The sequence below is a fragment of the Anastrepha ludens genome, chromosome 3 (assembly GCF_028408465.1).
Source record: "Anastrepha ludens isolate Willacy chromosome 3, idAnaLude1.1, whole genome shotgun sequence".
NCBI lineage: Eukaryota > Metazoa > Arthropoda > Insecta > Diptera > Tephritidae > Anastrepha > Anastrepha ludens.
Genome location: NC_071499.1, coordinates 59,462,149 through 59,482,836, shown reverse-complemented (window position 1 = coordinate 59,482,836; position 20,688 = coordinate 59,462,149). Strand labels below are relative to the sequence as shown.

The 20,688-nt window shown below is 37.8% G+C and overlaps 1 protein-coding gene across 1 annotated transcript in view; it reads right to left on the bottom strand.

Annotated features, from left to right (window-relative positions):
- The window catches only part of LOC128856478 (tRNA dimethylallyltransferase-like), a 37,812-nt gene extending 17,373 nt beyond the window's left edge, over positions 1 to 20,439 (bottom strand). Inside the window, exons 1-2 of the mRNA XM_054091781.1 lie at positions 20,182 to 20,439; positions 2,116 to 2,253 (exon numbers count right to left, since the gene is read on the bottom strand). Coding sequence (XP_053947756.1) covers positions 2,116 to 2,253; positions 20,182 to 20,301 — 258 coding nt within the window. The 5' untranslated portion in view covers positions 20,302 to 20,439. The remainder of the gene's footprint in view (positions 1 to 2,115; positions 2,254 to 20,181) is intronic.
- Between the last annotated feature and the right edge of the window lie 249 nt (positions 20,440 to 20,688).

Genomic DNA, 20,688 nt, shown 5'->3' with positions numbered 1-20,688 from the left:
ACCTGAAGAAATTATTGAGAAAATGATGATTGACGAAGAAAAATGGAATGCCCTCGCAAATTTTGTGGAGGATATTATTCGAAAAAAGAAGCGCGAAATGGAAAGCTTGCTGAAGAGCATTGAGCATAGGTTTCTCAAAACAGGCGACCCTCGACGCAGGGTGAGTAAGTAAGTGTCCTTCTTAGGACGCCAGCTGGCCCTCTACCTCGAAGCAATGCGGAAGCAGTCCCGGGGTGGAGGGAAAAATCCAAGAGAAGAGGAGGGCTATTTTTAGTGGAATCACCACACACGTAGTAGCGACGGTTACTATATGGTGCGAAGGCATTTTTAACCCAACCTCACCGCCAAAAAAGAAAAAGAATTTTCCAAAAATTGTATTTTTTTTTTGCATTTTCTTCTTCTCTAATATATTGTAATAATATAATAAAAAAGATTCTGTTTTGAAGTGAACCCGACAAATACTTTTCGAGTTATTCAACAATTAACAAAGGGCGTTCGGGCGCTCCGGAGCAAATAACTAACTTTAAATGCATTTTCTCAAAACTGTGTTTTTTGAATTGGTGATCACTGTAACTTAAAAACCGCTTGGTAGATTTCAATAAAATTTATACTGCCTTTGAAAAACATAAAAGAACTCGTGACTGATCGAAGGTTTTTTTTCAAAAACGATTAATTGGCGGCTTTTTTTTTTTAGTCTGAAAAATATTTCCTGAGGCCGCCATATTGTTAATTTTGTAATGTAAAATAAAGAAATTGACTAGCAAAAAAAATATTGAAAACCATAATCATACCTTTTTCGGGCCTCTGACTATCCCGAACTCCTTAAAGAGATTAGGCAGCTTATTGCAATTGATATTCTTATAAATAAGTTTGTAGACAAAAATTTATAAGAGGCAGATTCTTATATCATACAATCACTGCAGGCCTAGCAGTTTACACTGGCTTAAGTATATACAGGGTCCGACACTCGAAGTGTAATCAACTTCATAACTCTCGCGCAGCTGATGCACGGTCATGGAGGTGGTCATCAAAAGACTGCAACGTCCTATGAAATGGTTCAAAAAGTGAAGAAGCAACTTGAGTGAAATACCCGAATTGCCAATCAAATGGCGAAAGAACTGAAAATATCTGACCGTAGCATCCGCCGCATTCTGAAAAATTATTTCAAAGTCAAACCTTACAAGATGCAAAAGGCGCATGATCTTACACCAAAGCAGCAACAAGTCAGTCTTGACAGAACGAAGGAGTTGCTTCGCTTGGCCGAAGTCGAAAGCGGTCAATTTCCGAACATTGTGCTTTCTGACGAAAGAACTTTTCAAATTGAGCAATTCGTAAACTCCCAAAACGAGAGGGTTTATTTGACCGACCGTTCATACGAGAATTTGAGTCATCGACTGGCCACCAGGAGACAGCACCCGCCACAGGTAATGATTTGGGCCGCTGTAACCGCAGATGGGCGCTCTCCAATCGTTTTCATCGAGCCTGGTGTCAAGGTAAATGCGAAATATTATACTGAAAGTATTCTGGAGATTGCTTTGAAGCCGTGAGCAGACAAACATTTCGGTGGTAGACAATAGACGTTTCAACAGGACTCGGCACCGTTTCACAAAGCTCGAGTGAACCCAGAATGACTAAAAAACAAGGTTCCGAACTTAATAACGTCCACACAATGGCTTTGAAATTCAGCAGATGCAAATCCAATGGATTTTTCCCTATGGGCCATTTTGGAGAGCAAGGTCCGAAGTAAAACATGCTCCCGTCTTGAGGAGTTGAAAAAAGCCATTGTCCGCGAATGCGCCAAAATACCTTCAAGTCACATTCAGGCAACATGCGGTTCGTTTCTGCATCGTCTCAAGGCCATAGTCAAGACGAAAGGTGTTCGTATCGAGCAAAAGTAAATTGAATTTTAATTTTGTACTATTTTCATAGATTTTTTACTCGGAATTCAATAAAAGTAATTTTCCAAACTAAATTTATGACCTTTTCAATTGGTTACATTTCAAGTGCCGGGCCCTGTAGATTTAGTAAAATTGCAACTCAAAATTTGTCTAGGCCTATGTCATTTAACAATAATTAAATATGAAATAAAATTTGTTAAGCTTTCAAAAAGGATACAATCGGTAGAGCTGCATTACGGAAATGTACCACAGTAAAGGGTTCGTTAGGTGTTGATACATCCAAAAGATGATGCTTAGCTCGAGACTGCTCTTCTTTCGTGGCTTTGGCGGTAGCGATGTTCAGATTAGCATAAACCTGCAAAGGTAAAGAAATTATCAATAAGAAGAAATTAAATAAAAATTAGATGAAAAGAGAAAAAATTGTACATATTTTTAGTAGTAGAAAATAACAAGTGGTTTTTGTGTAGGGGAGGCCAGGGCTTAGACTAACTAGCGCCTACTTCTCTAAAAGGTATTCAGCACGAACTGCTTCTTCTGGGGTGGACACAAAAGATCTTTTAGATCGATGTGGTGATCACTGGGCATACTGCAGATACAAAATTTGTATTAGCTGCTCTTTCTATTTGTTATGCGCCTTATAAAATGGAAGGACTTGCAGTTTTATGCCGCCTCGGACAGGCAGATGGCTTTTATGAGAAGATTTTTCATGACAAAAATATACTCGAAGGTTTGCAATCACCTACAGAGGGTTAATAGCAGTTATTATTATTATGATGGGACTTACCACTGCGACCAGAAATATCTATTCTACCTCTTTCATATATTCAGAGTATTTCTTTGAGCCCAACTTCCTCAATAAATTTTAGTATTTGTCCTATTTTATTGGGTTTTATTTCCTCATCGGGTAAAATATGTTTACCCAGGTGCTTGTGCTGCTTATGCATCAATGCTGGGCACAAAGTCAGCAGATGTTTGGCGGTTTCGTCTTCCTCCCTACAGAACCAGTAAGTTCCATTAGAGTATATTCTCAGATATATTCCTAATGTTTTTCAGGCAGAAGTTTTTGCGATTCTCCAGGCATGCAAAATGCTTAGGGAACGTGAGACCGAGGGAGATATTAACATTTTCTCATTAAAGCTCTAACGACGCCTTGGTGCAGAGCCAAACTTGTCAACTCCTGTGAGGAGTGAATCAAATCTCTTGGGTGTGCAGGTAACGTTTCTATAATTTGTGTTCCAGAACATAGGAACATAGAGGGAAATGAAATTGTTGATGAACTTGCCAGGAAGGGGACTGAATTGGTCTCAGAGATCTCCTACCCGGTCATTTCACCACTTCTTCATGTGCTATTTGGAAAGCCCTGTGGACCAGTACAATAGGCGCAGGGTTCAAAATGTCCTGGGGACTCCACGTCATTTAATTTCTATACTAGTAGCTGTGTTTACCGGCCAATGGACGATTGACACACGCGGAAGAGCTAGGTTTACTATTTAACCCCTATTACAGAAGCTGTGGGGATCTTTCGGAGAAGGAGACTGTTGAGTACTTTCTCTGTAAATGACCGGGTTTGGCAGTTAGACGATTATGGCAACTTTCTTCGACAGCCTATGACAGCGCGTCCCCTAAATCCTATCATCCTCTATCACATAAACAGCTCTGGCTAGCTGTAGATATCTGGTTTTTGGATGTCTCATAATGGTATAAAAACGGTACTAAAGCTACTTGGGGAGTGCCAGAATGGTACTTCAATCACCTACCTACCCATATTCCCAGATTAGTAATATTCCGGTGTTGAATCTAAGATAGTTTTTATTTAATTTCATATAGTCTTCAAATCGATTTAGGCTAAAGTTACCTATCACTGATTTTGATTACCATAAACCCGGTAGATCGTCCTAGTATGATCTTTTTTGCCTTTCCTCTACTTCGTGAATAAGAGAGGAAAAGTCATGTCTCAAAATCGTTCTGGACCTTTAAATCGGATACCATCTCTTTCCTGATTAATTAATCTGTCATTTCGTTTACAGATATTCCTGTGTGCTTTGGAACCTACAGGATACTGAACCGATTATTTCACGATAGGTGTTTTTGTATGTCTCTTGGAATGTAGTAATACTCATAATTTTTCGTATGTTGCGGGACTCGAGATCGCGCAGTAAAACGAACAAGCTGGAACTAAAAGTCTATGATATTCCCTTCCAAGGAAACTTCTGACATACAACCAAAAATAACGTCTGACTATTCCAAAAAATGTAGATATTATTACCTACAACCTCGCAGCGCTTTATTCTAAGGATAAGCAGCTTTCAAGCCAATCTCCGAAGACTATCATACATACTTCGCACAGTTTTGACTACTTTTCTTTGGTTTTCTTAATTTTCGTAAATTTTTTGTAAAAAAATTAGCTCATACTACTAAATATATATTATAAAAATCAAGGTTTCATATTTTGGATAAAACTAATAAAAATTCGACAAATTTTCATAAAAATCTCAAACTTTTAATGAGAATTAAAAAAAAATTGTAGTAAGTAGTTATATGGCACATTGAATTTTGGTATAAAAAAGTGCAAGTCTGAAGTGGTTTGAAGTTTTCTTTAATTTTTGATAGCCTTTTCCCTGATAGTGTTGCGCATTTTCATGGTACCAGTGCTGAGGGTCGGTAAGCAATAAGAAGATTCGGAAGATATTTCTTCACAGCGCTCAATCATATGCCCACGTTCAGAATCTCAGTCGGAGATTATATCTTTGGAACCTCAAGGATGAGATTGCGAATGAATGTAATGGATGAGTCCTTAACGGCAGCACTGTGTGTTTCCATTGTTCTAAGGTGAGGAGGAATTAAATGTACTTGCTTGGGTCAGCGAAAAAGAGATGATCAAGTATCCGATGCATGTAAAACAGCAAATAAGCTTTGACCTAACTAATTCAGAATGCAGACAATAGATCTGCGAGACACACCACAACAGCAGTACTAAGAAATGCTTAGAGAATACTTTGCGAAAAGAAAGCATATCGTAAATGTCTCTATAACAAAACTAACGCAGATATCACATGAAGAATAGCGAGGAAAGTGGTCAATATTTCCTCAGCGAATATTCGGCACTAAGAGCCATCAGTCACAGAACGCACGGAAGGCACTTAGTAGGAAAAATAACAGAGGTGTTAATAAGAAGTGTTCCGAGTAAATTTATTTCAGAGCCAATATGACCTGACTAATACGGCTAGAGTAAAATTGGAATACTTTTCATGAGAAGCGCAATAAAAGGCTGCCTGTACGCGCTGATTGACACCTGAATAATCACTTGGGAAACACCGCAACTAACCAGCCTACCGACTCTGCATTCTTCAAGATCTCAACTTCAACAGCCGGTGGTTTTCCGCCCACTGTGAGCATTTGCTGGCGAAAGTTTAGTCAGTCTTTGAAGAACCGAAGCCTTTTAATTCGCATGGTCGATTATCAGTAGATACTTCGATCTGAAAAAAAAAATTCATTTCACATAAAAACCAATTGGCATTGATTGGAGCATAAATATTTTCAGCAACCTGTTGTGGCATGTTTTATTATTTAACATCACAGAACACAAAACATTTATAGGTTTCATTGTTTGCTTTTCAGTAAACAAGTTCAAGTTAAACTCAATAAAAACTTGGATAACTTTAACATTAACAAACTTCGTTCGTAAAACTTGTTTGAACTAAATTTTGTATCACTAATTTATTTGAAATCCGCATTTTAAGCACACGTAATTTGTTGCACAAACATTACGGAGACGGCATGTGACAGATTCTGCACAAGCTCAGCGCCATAATGCTAATATTTATTAACAAAGTTTACCCGCCGAACTTGACATTTTTTGCGTTGGAAAAATTGCATAAAAGTTTAATTTAAATACACACTTTTCATATGTGCGCTCACATAGGGTTTCCCAATAGGTGCAACCGAACTTTGGCAGTGGATAGTGATCATATTGGTAGAGTTAAAGCTGCCGGAAATATTTATTTGGTCCTGACATTTAACCGCGGTAAGCGACGCACTTGCTTCGTTCCCACGACAGTCGGTTCTACGTTACCGGAACGACCCGGATTTGTATCCGGGCAAGGACTGTCACTTCAGCAGCATTCCCCATATACTTACATATGTATAGGGAATGTTTATGCTGCTACAACAACAGCAACTCACCAATGCGTTGAAATTGTCTAAAATTTATTATCAGAACGAAAGCTTGCAATGTTTTTCATATGGAAGGATGGATGAAGACACCCAACACTTTCAGTAAGAAGAATTTTAAAAATCGCGCGATTTTTGAGCTACTTGAAACTTACACTTTATTATACCAAAATTCAATGGACTATATAACTACATACCTGAATTTTTTATGAGAATTCCGACCAAGAAGTTTGAAAGTTTGATGAAATTTCTATTGTTTTCTTAATTTTTTTGTAATTTGCACAAACTTTCAAACTTAGATTCAAACGATTTTTGTGAGAGAATAAACTATATTTTAATACCAATTATTCAAATTAAGTAAGCATCAAATAAATTGTCAAAACCTGTCAGTAAGTCACTGTGCTATGACAATAAAACGCACTGTATGTTACTAATGTTTCAGACAGAAACAGATGAAATCTGAACGAACTGACTGTAAGAGCGAGTTTTCGGTTCATTGTATGTGGCAAAAATGCGTATTTAACCTTCCATTTTAAACCCTTTTTCAAACCTTCGGTTGGGCACCCGGGTCTAGCCTTTTTTCGTCCTGTTGAAGGACATTTCATTTATTTATTTAACAGTCTATTACTACAAGAGTTGTATAATTTGCGGCCTTGCGATACTTCGTGTGATGAATTGTAATTGTCCTTGCCTGAAGCCGTCGAGGCATTGATCCAACTAAATGGGTAAGTTTTTCCTTCGTTATTTGATGCTATGCCGCTATCAACTCTTTCTTTATCGAATTAGCATCACTTACTATACTTCGTCGAATTTTTCTCTCTAAAAGCGCCCAAAAATGCTCTGTGGGATTTAAATCCGGACTCTGCGGCGGAGTATTTAGTTGTCTGGGTGTGTAACATAAGAGCCATTCTTTGGCAAATAGTGCAGTATCCGTAGGGACATTGTTTTTTTGGAAAACTTATCCTTGCTCAAGATCCAAGGATTATATGTACGATGGTTTCTAATGTTGTTCCAACATGTTTTTATAGTATATTTATATCGGTCCATAGTACCTTGAATAAAAGCCAAACCATTACGCTACCACCGCCGTACTTGACAGCAGGCCAGACGAGAGGGGGGGGATCGGGTACTTTTTCCCCCGGGCCCGGAGTTTTCAGAGGGGCCCGGACTCGAGGGTAATTCCAAGAAATTTCCTGCTTGAAAAAATATAGTAAATAATATATTACTTCTGCCAGAGTTCCGTCACAGACTTTTTTTGGTGTCACCATATGGAATGTTATGATCACGATTACGAAGAATAAATATATATGGTGATACAAAAGTGTATATTATTGAGCTCTTATTAAAATGGAACATTTTATGCTACTGATTTACAAGGTAGTTAATAATTATAGTGATGAGTAGATTAAACACATTTCTCGTCATCATGGACTCAGTTATCACTGGTATTGAAAATCGGTTTACTGCAATTAAAAACATAAACAACATTTTCTCATTCCTGTGGCTATTTCCTAAAATTGAAAAAGCAGAACTTCAGACAACAGCTCTTAATTTTGCTAAAAAATACCCTTCTGATATGTCGGAAGAAATCTCAATTGAGATGTGTCACTTGAAGAATGTGTACAAGGCGAATTTTACTGGAAATTCCATCATAGCTAAAAACTTAGACACTCTGTTCCCAAACATCTGCATTAAAAAAAAATAAAAAAATAAATAATTGGCGCGTACACTTCTGTTAGGTGTTTGGCCGAGCTCCTCCTCCTATTTGTGGTGGTGTGCGTCTTGATGTTGTTCCACAAATGGAGGGACCTACAGTTTCAAGCCGACTCCGAACGGCAGATATTTTTATGAGGAGCTTTTTCATGGCAGAAATACACTCGGAGGTTTGCCATTGCCTGCCGAGGGGCGACCGTTATTAGAAAAATGTTTTTATTAATTTTGCTTTCACCGAGATTCGAACCAACGACCTCTCTGTGAATTCCGAATGGTAATCACGCACCAACCCATTCGGCTACGGCGGCCGCCGAACATCTGCATTGCTTTGCGAAATTCTGCACCCTGCCAGTATCGGTTGCCGGCGCCGAAAGATCGTTCAACGCTTTATCAAGGATCAAAGACTACCATCGTTCTTGTTCAACTCAGAGTCGAGTAACAGGATTGGCAACTTTGTATTTGGAATCTGAGTTAGCAAGGAAACTCGACTTCGATGATATTATATGAGCTTTTGCCTCAGCTAAAGCAAGAAAAGCAAAATTCTAAGCATCGTGGCAGTCATTTTCAAATATTTGTAATAGACGGAGAGCTGGCTACATAGATAGTGCCCGCGTCACGTACATGGCTAATTTATATTGAAAATAATAGTATTAGTGTAGACGAATACAAAAATGAATGCCTGCCATTGCAAAACTGGGGCGCAAAGGGGGGATACGCAGTGAAAGGGGTGAATTTTGGATGGGAAAAAATTCATAAGGTACAGGAATTCTATGTACGGGAAAAGTTTGGTTATATATTTGAGAAAGTGTAAAAAAATTGGCAGACATTTTGCGAGGGGCTAACTCGCCGGCAGACTGCGCTGAAGATTGCAAAAATTAATTTAAAAAAAATCATATGGTACATGAATTCCAATTATTGTATTTTAAAGTTTAAACATTCCAAAAGCCACTTACAAAATGGCAGACAAAAAAGTGAGGGCTAAAGCCGCGGCAGACGACGTTAAAAAGTGCGCTACACATCAACATTTTTAGTACATTCGCAATCGGAATCTGATTCGGACGTGATATCTCCTTCGCTATCGCTATATTCATCTTCATTTGATTCGCTTTCTGCATTAACGTCTTCATCGCCTGTAACAAAGCACAAAGCAAAATGATTTTTAGACATTTAATAGAATGGAATAGTTATATGTTCTGTGGATAAATATATTACCTTCGTTTGTTCCAGGATCAATAATATCTTGTATTGTACTAGGCAGCTGTGGTCCGTCGAACCATTTAAATGTATACTTTCCCTCTACTAATATCCATCCGCAAGTTTCTGGTCGTAAATATGATGAAATTTTTCCATATTGTAGCAATATATTTGGTCCTCAATAAATGCTGCGTTAATTCAGCCTGGCTAGGAGGCAAAGTGGATGAGTCAAAATTCTGCACGCATGATATACTATTTTTGAATCCGCCTCTTCATGAAAATCGAGAGTAAACTTATCATTTTTTGAAAATAATATGCTTTCATTCACAGCTTCATATTGATAACACTTATCAAAATTGAGTAGCACTTTTTTATTTTGAAAGAATGGAATTAATTCTTGATTTTGCCAGTTGACGATTAAAAATTTCACGAGTGCCTCTTTGAAAAAGCTATTTCGGAGCTCTTTATTAAAGTCTGATGGTCTTGATTGTTCAGGTCCAGATATCACGTACATACGATTACCAGAGGAACCGCTTCGCTGAGATCTTTCGTAATCTTTGATAGATGGTGACCAATATCTATCAAAAATTACATGAATTTCACGGGCTGCATTGTTAGTCACCATTTGAAGTATTTTTTTGGAGATACTTCCGAATGTTTTTGGTAAATCCTTGATACAATGTATGAGAAAGAATCCGTCTATTAAACAAATGTCAGTGTAGCTTGGGGCTGTACTTTAGCCACCTTACTTTTAAGCGATACGAACTTTAGAAATATGTTGGCACTTTTTTAATTTGTCTTCTTCGAAAATTATAATTTTTTCACTGATCATGCTACAGTTAAAAACGCACTTCTTCCCACTCGTAGCCATGATGCAAACAAAATCAAAAATATTGAAATATAACGTCTACTCTCCTCTACGTTTTGGAATATATAATACTAAACTCTCAGTGGCCTTGTGCGGCATCACATTGTACTGCGTCACTTGCTCTATTATACACATATATCTGCTTTGTTACAGGCGATGAAGACGTTAATGCAGAAAGCGAATCAAATGAAGATGAATATAGCGATAGCGAAGGAGATATCACGTCCGAATCAGATTCCGATTGCGAATGTGACTAAAAATGTTGATGTGTAGCGCACTTTTTAACGTCGTCTGCCGCGGCTTTAGCCCTCACTTTTTTGTCTGCCATTTTGTAAATGGCTTTTGGAATGTTTAAACTTTAAAATACAATAATTGGAATTCATGTACCTTATGATTTTTTTTAAATTAATTTTTGCAATCTTCAGCGCAGTCTGCCGGCGAGTTAGCCCCTCGCAAAATGTCTGCCAATTTTTTTACACTTTCTCAAATATATAACCAAACTTTTCCCGTACATAGAATCCCTGTACCTTATGAATTTTTCCCCACCCAAAATTCACCCCTTTCACTGCGTATCCCCCCTTTGCGCCCCAGTTTTGCAATGGCAGACATTCATTTCTATATTCGTCTACACTAATACTATTATTTTAAAAATAAATTAGCCATGTACCTGATGCGGGCACTTTCATGTAGCCAGCTCTTAGACTATAAGGCTCACAAAATGAATAAAAAATTTTAACTTTTTTCAGCTGCGTTTTTTATTTCAGATCTGCTGAAGAGTTTTCTAAAATTCATTTTAATCAATATTTCATAAAATTCTATCAAAAATTTTATCAATGAGTTTTTCAATGTTTAAATGTTATATCACTATAACATAATACGTATTTTGATAAATAAAAAAAATTTGAAGGGGCCCGCATCTCAAGTTTCCCCCGGGGCCCGAATACTCTCTCCACGGCCCTGCTTGACAGTATATATCAAATTTTTCATTACTATATTCACATTTCTTAACCTCCATATCTTAGCCCAGTTCCAAGCTGTTTACTACTACTTGAACTACAGGGAGCACTCCAAATTTGTTTTGCCTCTTGATCTGAGCTAATATCTAGCAGCAACGAAAGGTAGCTTGGAGCAGAGCAAAACAGTTGATCTCGCGTTTTGCGCTACTTTCACAACTACTCATCTGATCAAGTACAAAGTAGTAGCGAGAGCAAAGCAATGTTTTCGTTGATATTGCTGCTACGAAGTAGTTAATGCAAGCACTACATAAAACAGTCAAATCTGAGTGATGCACAACCATTTGTTTGCCAGTAGTGTTCCGGGAACCGTCAAGGAAAACCAATCCTGAAGACGGATTATCCATCATCCTCCACTAACACAATGCGAGCTCTCACGTACTGGCTCACACAAGAAGGTTTTTGAACACTCAAAAGATCGAATTAATGGGTCATCCACCTTACAACTCTAATTTGGCACCTAATGATTTGTTCCGGAACATCACAAATAAAATTCGTAATAAAGACAAGATTTTGGGAGAACCTGGGTTAGAAACTGCGCTCACAGCTCAATGGCTGTTATGCAAAAGTGGTCCATTCAAATGCGCAAACTGAAACGGAAACGATGCTGCAATTCGCTCGATGTTATGAATCACAAACAAAACAAAAAACAACAATTGTGGCAAAATTACTGAAACTTTCGGTTTTATTTAATTTCAAAGTTCGAGCGCTCTTAATGAAATACCCTATACATACATGCATCAATATACAATATACTAATAGGAATTAAATCTTTTATGTTATATCCATAAAACACTTCCGTGTTTGTCATCTCAGCACAACTGTTGATAAATCTATTAGTGGCTTGGCGTTGTTGGTAGAATTTCTTTATTGAGTTATGTGACATTCTCAATAAACATTTCAAGCCATATATGGCATGTTTGTATAAGAAACTAAAGCATCTCATATTCGAAATCTATTCCAAGTTGGATTCGTTTTATGTGACAATAAAAAACGAAATGCTCAAACAGGAAGATTTTTTGCAAACCAGTTATACACCTTTAAATGAATGAAAAGAAAAGGCAACTAATTTAATTTAAAATATCATATTTTATGAGCGCATGTCGCTTAAAAGAAATTATTCACATTTTAATTTGAAAATTAGCGATTTAAAAAATGCGCAGTAAAGTGTACGTTTAAATTTCGAATGAGGTGAATTTTACGATCTTGGCATTTACCCAGCAAACATTTGGAGCAATGAATTAGTTATTAATTAGTCCTAGCTCAGATTGTTTACGATCATAAGGAGTTCATTTGAAAGCTTACTATGAAGGTGTTTCCTTTCTGAGCGAAGGACCATTTACTTATATGAAACGCAATTTATACAATAAATAAGTCTGAATATAAATGTTCCAACAAAAGAAATTGTGCTTTAGTGCCTATGAGTATGGAACCTCGTACTTCGATAGAAAAGCGTGTATTAGTTTTGGATTATTTCAAAAAGAATGTCGTATCGTAAAATAGCTAAAATTGTACATTTAAGTTCGTCAACAGTTCAGCGCATTATTCAAAGTCTTATGTATGAAAATCACGTGGTAAATAAGGGACGACAGGCTCCAAACAAAGAGTATCAGAGGTTTGCGCGCCAAGTGAAGAATTATTCCACCAACAAGCGCTTCAAAGTTAACTGAAATGACCAAAAAGGATTTATGTAAGACTTGACATCCAGAAACTGTTCGAAAAATACTGGGGGAAGCAAATTTAAATGGTAGAATAGCCTGAAATAAACCCTTCGTAAGTGTAAGGAATAGAAGTAAGAGATTGCAATTTGCGCGTGACCATCTAAATAGAACCCCACTATATTTGGAGGACCATACTTTTTGCATACGTGGTAAAAATAAACTTATTTGGACCAGATGACAGTTTTTTTATATGGCGCGAGGGCAGTACGGATCTGAAACCCCAAAATTTGCAAACTAATAAAAATTTGATACTATAAAACACGATGGCGGCAACGTTATGGTTTGGGCATGCATGCCATCAAATGAAGTTGAAAGTTGGACCTTTATCAAAGAACCAATGAACAAATATGTTTATTTAAAACTTGTCCAGCATAAAAATTTTTGGTCAAAGTGCTCGCACATTGAAGATGACTTTCGTTTTTATCAAGATAACGACCCTAAGCACAAGTCATAAATAATATAAACATGGTTAATATATAAACGTTCCCACATTCCTGTGATCGGTTTTGAAGACAAATATAAGAAAGCATTACATCCATAAAAATCTGGTGGCACCAAATTAGTCCAGAATACACAAAAAGTTGGTTTACTTCATGCCGCGTAGACTTCAAGCTGTAATTAATAATAAAGCACACCCAACAAAGTACTAAATGCCTAAAAATTTAAGATGCATCATTTAAGCTGCGGCGTGAATTCTCTGTATGTTTTTGATTTTATTTTCTATTGCAATGAAATGAGTTGACACTATTTTACATTTTATAGTGAGAAATTAAATAAAACAAAATACATAGGTAAATAAAACTCCTGCATACTCTGTTTTTCCATTTTCGCACAATATTATGAAATCAATCATATTTACAAAAAAATCTTATTTGTGTCAAATGGGGTGTGAGTGACTGCATGTATATCGTCTACTGAAATGTAAATGACCGTAATTAACAAACACTTTTTTACAGGAGAAGCTAAAAATGTTATAGAATTAAGAGTATCGGATAGTCAGCCTGCTATAAGAGCAGTAAATTCAATCATCCGAACTTCCAAACTTGTAATGCACTGGAGGAACTCAGCTCACTCAGCCAATGGCTCGATATCACTCTGGTATGGGAGATGGACATACTAGGCGAGAATCCTCCTTAAGCTCGACCAAAGTGGAGCCGGTAGAACTACCATCTTGAACGACTTGGGAGTCTACGCACAAGCATATGCGGACGACGGTGCCTGTTTGGCAACAAGCCCTTCGCTTATGAACATTTGCAGGAAAGTGCAGGCGCTGTGCGAATGGGCTATCGGCAAATCTCACCAAGACTGGCATTACCCTATTCACCAGAAGGAGGAAGCTTGATGGACTCGTTCTGCCTAAGCAAAAAGGAGTCACAATCCAGTTATCCAAAGAAGCAATCCTCGATAGTAAATAACTCTGGAAATCACACGTTGAAACAAAGACATCCAAAGCACTGACAGCCTTCTGGCAATGCAAGAGTGTTTTTGGGAAAACGTGGGATCTTTCTCCTAGCAAGGTCCTATGGATCTAAACGGCTATGATAAGACCTATTATCACCTATGCATCAGTGATGTGGATGAGTAGACTCCCTCTCGTGGGAACCAGGAGGACCTCATCGAGTCTACAACGCACTGTGCCCATCTGTTGCGTCGGAGCTTTTCCGACTACTTCAGGATCGCCACTAGATGCTGTGATTGGTTTACCACCACTTGATGTTTTCATCCAAGACCATCTGCAAGCTGAAACACAATGGGAATTGGTACGGCTCCTGTCCGGCATAGAACAACAGAGGAGGCATGGGCTTCGACCCAACGATTCTTGCCATTCCCCTTGACTCCATGCCGTCCAGAGTCGTGCTTGACAAGAGATACAGTGTGGTGCTGCCAGAGACTTAACTGCCGTCAAACTCAGAAAATGAGCCCGGCAAACACAGTTTGCGCGTTTTCACGGATAGCTCCAGGATCGAGCACGGCTCCGGCTCTGGGGTCTACGTGGAATCCAGCGAAACAAAACTACACTTTACTCTTGGAAACCATGCATCTGTGTTTCAAGCGGAGGTGCATGCTGCTCAAGAAGGGATGAACTTTGTTGTGGAAAACAGATAGAGAGGCAGAGCCGGTTGGACTGATGACGGGCTACTTTCTATGGGAAAAGCACATGGAAAAGGTAGACATCTGAGCTAGTGCATTCTGCCTTGCATGTGGAGAGGAGGACCAGACGACGGACCACTTTCTGTGCGTCTGCCCAGCCTTCGCTCGAATCAGGCTTGACGTCTTTGGCACTGATGTGTTAAGAAGCGACCACCTTGGCTCCTTGACACCACAAGATCTACTCAGATTTCCTCGGAGGTCGAGTAGATTTAAAGAAAATTAAAAAGGGAATCGGAGTGCAGTACAAAGGACTTAATTGTGTGTGAGGGCTGTACTTGCTAGTCCGTCCTGACAAAAAAAAAGAACTGCCATCCGGAAAAAAATTTCACTATATACGCTGGAATGGTTTACCAATATGTGGAATGTCTAAGAAGACAAGGCTTGACTGTAATGCATGAAAGTCCAAACAACTGCTTGGTTATGATCTACCCGATATCCCAAGACTAATCGCGGTAATAGACCAAAGCCGAATTGACTTTAAGCAATTTTTAATTTAAAATTTATTTCTATTTATATTTATTTAAAAATTTTAGTTAAGGCAAGTAGAAAAGTCTAGGAAAGTGCTAAAAGAGAAAGCTAATAATATCAAAAAATCTGGCACATAAGGGCCAATTATCACGAAGAAATCGGCGCTTTAGAGATGCTTGAAAATGTGAGCATAAATGCAGAAGAACGAACGCAAATGTGCGTGGCCAAGAATGGCAACCATCTTCTAGACATTCCTTACGCTTATTGAAGCAATAAACTGTATTGAATAAAATACAGTTTTGGCTGGACGAAAACAAAATTGATGCATTTTTCACTAAGTTAATCATACTTTTCATTCGGCAAGTACAGATGAAACACTCTCTACCTTTTCAATATCCTATAAACCTTCTCAATTCCGCGGCACTCTTTTGCAGAATCCCTTGCTATGCTATCCAGTCGAAACTTCAAAACTTCATTTGATGAAAATTAACAAAAAATCACTATGAAAACTATTATTCGCTTATAGTCCATTAGAACTATTTTACTTGATGACACAACGCACGGCGGAATTTGGCACAGAAAGAGCATAGTCATGGTAGTGTGTATGCATACCTACCTAAATAGTTGGCGCTCACACTCTTTTTGGGTGTTTGGCCGAGCTCCTCTTCCTATGTGTTGCGTGCGTCTTGATGTTGTGCCACAAATGGAGGGACCTACAGTTTTAAGCCGACCTCGAACGGCCAATGGTTTTTTATGAGGAGCTTTTCCATGGCAGAAATACACTACGTTTGCTTGCCCATTGGTGACCGCTATTACAAAAAATTATTTCTCCATTTTGGTGTTTCATGCACGGAGATTCGAATCTCCGCGCTTCCGAATGGTAGTCACGCGCCAACGCATTCGGTGGTGGCGGCTATGGCAGTGGGTATGCCGAAGAAAAATATCGAAAGAAAATGGAATGTTAGAAAACTTCAACGATTTGCCCGAATCCAAGTTTTTTAATTTGCGGTTTTAGCAACGCCACGTGCGGAGAAAATTAGCATCTGCATATGACACAACTAAAAGTTTGTATTTATGTGTTTACCAATATATTAAACACCACAACTTAACTTAAGTCAGTCTGAAAATTTGAACTGGATGATTGCACCTGTTAGCGCCGCTCTACTAAGCTCTGTCAATACTTAACATACAAACGCGCATAAATAACTACACCTCTAAACATAGTTATTGTGGCTAAATTAGCATAAATAACAGAAAGCTTAAACAAGTTTTGCTAGTCTAAATGTTTAAATTTCTAAAATGTATTTATTTAAATTTGATTTTGCTTTAATTTTGTGTTTTAATTTTTTTCCGATTGTTTCTCTTCGAAACATAGGCAAATTTTCTAATAGAGATACATACAGAAACATTTAATTAAATGTAGTGAAATTAATAAACATCAAACGAGACTAAATTTAATTAATGACTTGTGTCTCCAGTATTTAAGTTTGGTTGCCTAAATTTTTTATGAAACATCTAGTTATATGCCCATTCTTAATACCAATACAACTATCAGGCTAATTTGAGTGACTGTTAGCAAAAAGTAAGTCCGCATCGATAAATCTACTTAAACTTAGATTTAACATTTTGTTAATAAGCGGATGGTCAGCACTTCAGTAGAGATTGTATAATAGATGAAGTGGTCAGATAGTTGATTAGAAATTTACAACACCAAATTTTTTGCAAATTTTTTTATTTTAATTATGCTTTATTTATTTCTTTATTTCCTGTCAACATCAGAGCATAACCCTGTTGGAAAAATTACTTTATTATTTTACACAATAGGAATGAAACACCAAATAAAAAAAAAGTGTTTTTTTTGTAATAGCGTTCGCTCCTCGGTAGGCAATGACAAGCCTCCGAATGTATTTCTGCCATGAAAAAGATCCTCAAAAAAACAAAAAACCATTTGCCCTTAAAACCATCTGCTCGGAATAAAACTGTAGGTCCCTCCATTATACCAACCACAGCCCATAGAGGAAGAGCTTGAGATCAAGCACTTGAATAATTACCAATCTTGGTAGCGTATCATGTCTCCACTGAGGATGTCAGTCCCGGGATCCCGGTAGTTTTAAGTTTTAAAAAGAAACCTAGATTATTTACATTTCAATTTTCGAGATTTGTAATTTCTTAACAGTCGTAAGAAATGGGGCCAAAAAATTATCTTTTATAGCAAAATAAGAAACAGTAACTTTAACTTTTTAGCAAACATGGGATTCTTTGAATGATTTTTGTTTTGTTTTTTCTTTTAGGCAATATATACCCATTGTAAAAAGTCCATTGAGTTACTTAAGTTTTCATTTTAACACAAACGAATTCGTATTAAAGTCTATTGATTTCCACTTAAGCCGCTCAAATTGTACCGGAAAAAAAAATGAACTTACAACTACAGACTACAGGTTGCGTACTGTATTTGAGGACCACTTGAGAGTAAAACTAATTACCATTTATTTTGTTGACTAAGGCCATAAGTTTGGTGCTATGTGCCAATGGAAATTTTCAGCCATCCAATCTTGTGTCGCCATCGCTTGGTTTGAAAGATGTGCGGACTGTCACCGTCTACACTATCAATCCAGGGTTGCACTACTGTCTCGAAATCTTTCAATGGTGGCATAACATGCGCATAACGTAGAACTTATCCCGGCGATCTTCATGGACATTAAGCTCGCTTGCAAGGGCCCTCGTTGATTTTGAAGAGTCCTCCTCAATGATCGCGAGCACTTATTGAATAAATTTTAAAGCTCGGACAGTGTCAGAACATTCCTCGTGTTTTTGGCGTTTTGCATCAGATTCTGCAACGCCTCCTAATATTCCAATTCACGGCGAAACTTATGAACGGGAGAACGGGCGCAATTAAGAAAATAACAGGTTTCTAAATCGGTGTGACTTTCAGATATAGCGACGATATTATTATTATAATATTAGAAGGCCATTACGCACTGCGACCAGAGCTGATCTATTGTGAAAGGCCTATTTTGTAACCCTAGAGTTTTAGGCTTTTTAGAAATTTTAGCACAGTTTTGGGTTTGTTGTTCCAAAGATTGCATGGAGATACTACGATACCACCAAGGTGTTGAAGTCTTTGTCTGCCCAACGCAGGACATTCACAAAGCACATGCTCTGAGCTTTCTATGTCCATTTCGCAAAAGCGGCAGACATTGGTCTCGGATAGCCCAATATTATTTAGATGGTACCTCAGGCTGCAGTGACCTGTAAGGTATCCGGTTAAAAGACGCAGATCTACTCTGTTTAGTGAGAGAAGTTTGTCAGATATTTCTTTGTTGGGACTTAGGAATAGTTTGGCTTGACGCTGACCGGCACAGTTTAGCCAGTGTGCGGCAAGTTTTCTTTCTCCCCATTTCCTAAGGAATTCATTAATGTGGCCTTTTGTCAGTCCACAGAAAGGCTCAGGACCAGTAAGTTGCATATTTGCTCCTTGTTTTGTCATCAGCCATTTCATTTCCCTCATGTCCTTCATGTCCTGGAATCCAGCATAGTGTTACTAATATATGTTGAGGTTTCCTAACGTGTTTTGTCATCAGCCATTTCATTTCCCTCATGTCCTTCATGTCCTGGAATCCAGCATAGTGTTACTATATTATGTTGAGGTTTCCTAACGTGTTTAGAAGGTTTAGGCAATCATTTACCAATTTTGAGGTGATAGTTGTTGATAGAAGGGCTTTTAGAGCCGCTTGGCTATCTGAAAGTATGTAGATGTGAGTACCTTTCATTTTCCTTCTAAGGCATTCTCTCACACATATTTCAATGGCATGTATTTCTGCCTGGAATATTGTTGGGTAGGATCCCCATCGGAATCGATTTTTTGAATTTGGGCCCATTGATTCCTGCCCCTATTCTACCATTTTCCAATTTGGACCCATCAGTAAACCATAGCTGGGAGTCAGGTTTGAAAGCGACGATAACTGCATGTCTGTTTATTTCTTGAGTTCAATTGTAGTCCTCCATATCTTATCTCATTGCTGCCACAAACATATATGCATATCCTCAACTACCGAATGCACCCTGTACATTTATTTTTTAAAATTTTCTAAGTCGAGTTTTTTTTTCGACATACCTTAACCTTCCGTTCGACACCTTTTTTAAAACCTTCGACTGGACACCCGTGTCTAGCGTTTTTTCGTTACATCTAATTTTGTTTCCCTCTAAGGAAAAGTCGAATAAGGAGTAAGGAACAAACCGAACAAATTTAGGTGAATATGCGCAAAGAATGAGATTTATGTAAATTTCATAACTATGTAGTTTTAAAGGCGTCGTGTGTTAACACCACGGAAAATTATAGAGACACGCACAGAAAATGTGAAAATATACTAATAATAATTTCATAGAAACGCTTCGAAAATTTCATTCGCGCTATCTGATCAACAAGACTATTCGTTTTGTAGCTTTTTTCGATTCTACCACTTCCTAACACAATCGATCCATAAAAAAGATTCATCGGAAAATGTTGACCCTATCGCTACCCAGTAGGTCCATTTTGCTAAAATGTTTCCTTTACACGGGTTATACATGCTCTAAGGATTACCTACATCGGGTCATATATATTTTTTTCGACACATCTTGACTCCGACGCTATCTAACAAGTCCATACAAACTCATAAACTTTCCTAGCCATACGTCACAAAAAAATAATTAAATCGCAATCGGATGAGCGGTACAAGAATAGGTAGCTATTAATCGGTTGGTACATACATATATTGACTATTTTTCATAAATTTTCACTCCTGGGCTGTTAACTAGATAATCCTACAAGAATGCATAAGGGGCAAATAAACTTTCACATGTATATTCCAGTATAATAAATATAAGATTAATTTGAAATACATACATTGAATATTCTTCACGTCTGGTAACACTAATGCATACTACAACTTATTTATTGAACAAATATAACAGCCCTGCTTCGCTTGCGCTAGCATTGAACATACCTGCATTGAGTCAGCGCTGATTATTTCGCCGCCAAAGCGTTCTGCCAACTCCAGTGATAGTTTTGTTTTCCCAGTGCCGGTGGAGCCTAGAATCACAATTAACGGCACTTTTCGTAACATAATTCACTTTTCGAAGCAAACACTGCTTTAATTAATGTTTCACTACAAATTACTACAATTTACTACGAGTTAAACGCGGACATCTGCTCTACAACCGGAGCAACGAGCACGCGAATAAGAAACAAAACACACAATCAGCTGTGCGCTTTGCTTGCTCACCATCTGTTAGGGTGCCCAGTTTTTTGTTCGTAGTGAATTTAAGTGTTGAGTAAGGTGACAAGCTAATAAAATGCAAAGAATGGGAAGTAAAGGATATATGTACATACATATGTGTAAGTATGTATGTTAATTATAAAAATTGTATTTTTTTAGTCGTTTAGATAACAACACAATTTCTTTAGAGGAAGTTTGACTGCTATGACGCAAGTGACCTAATGATGTGTCAAA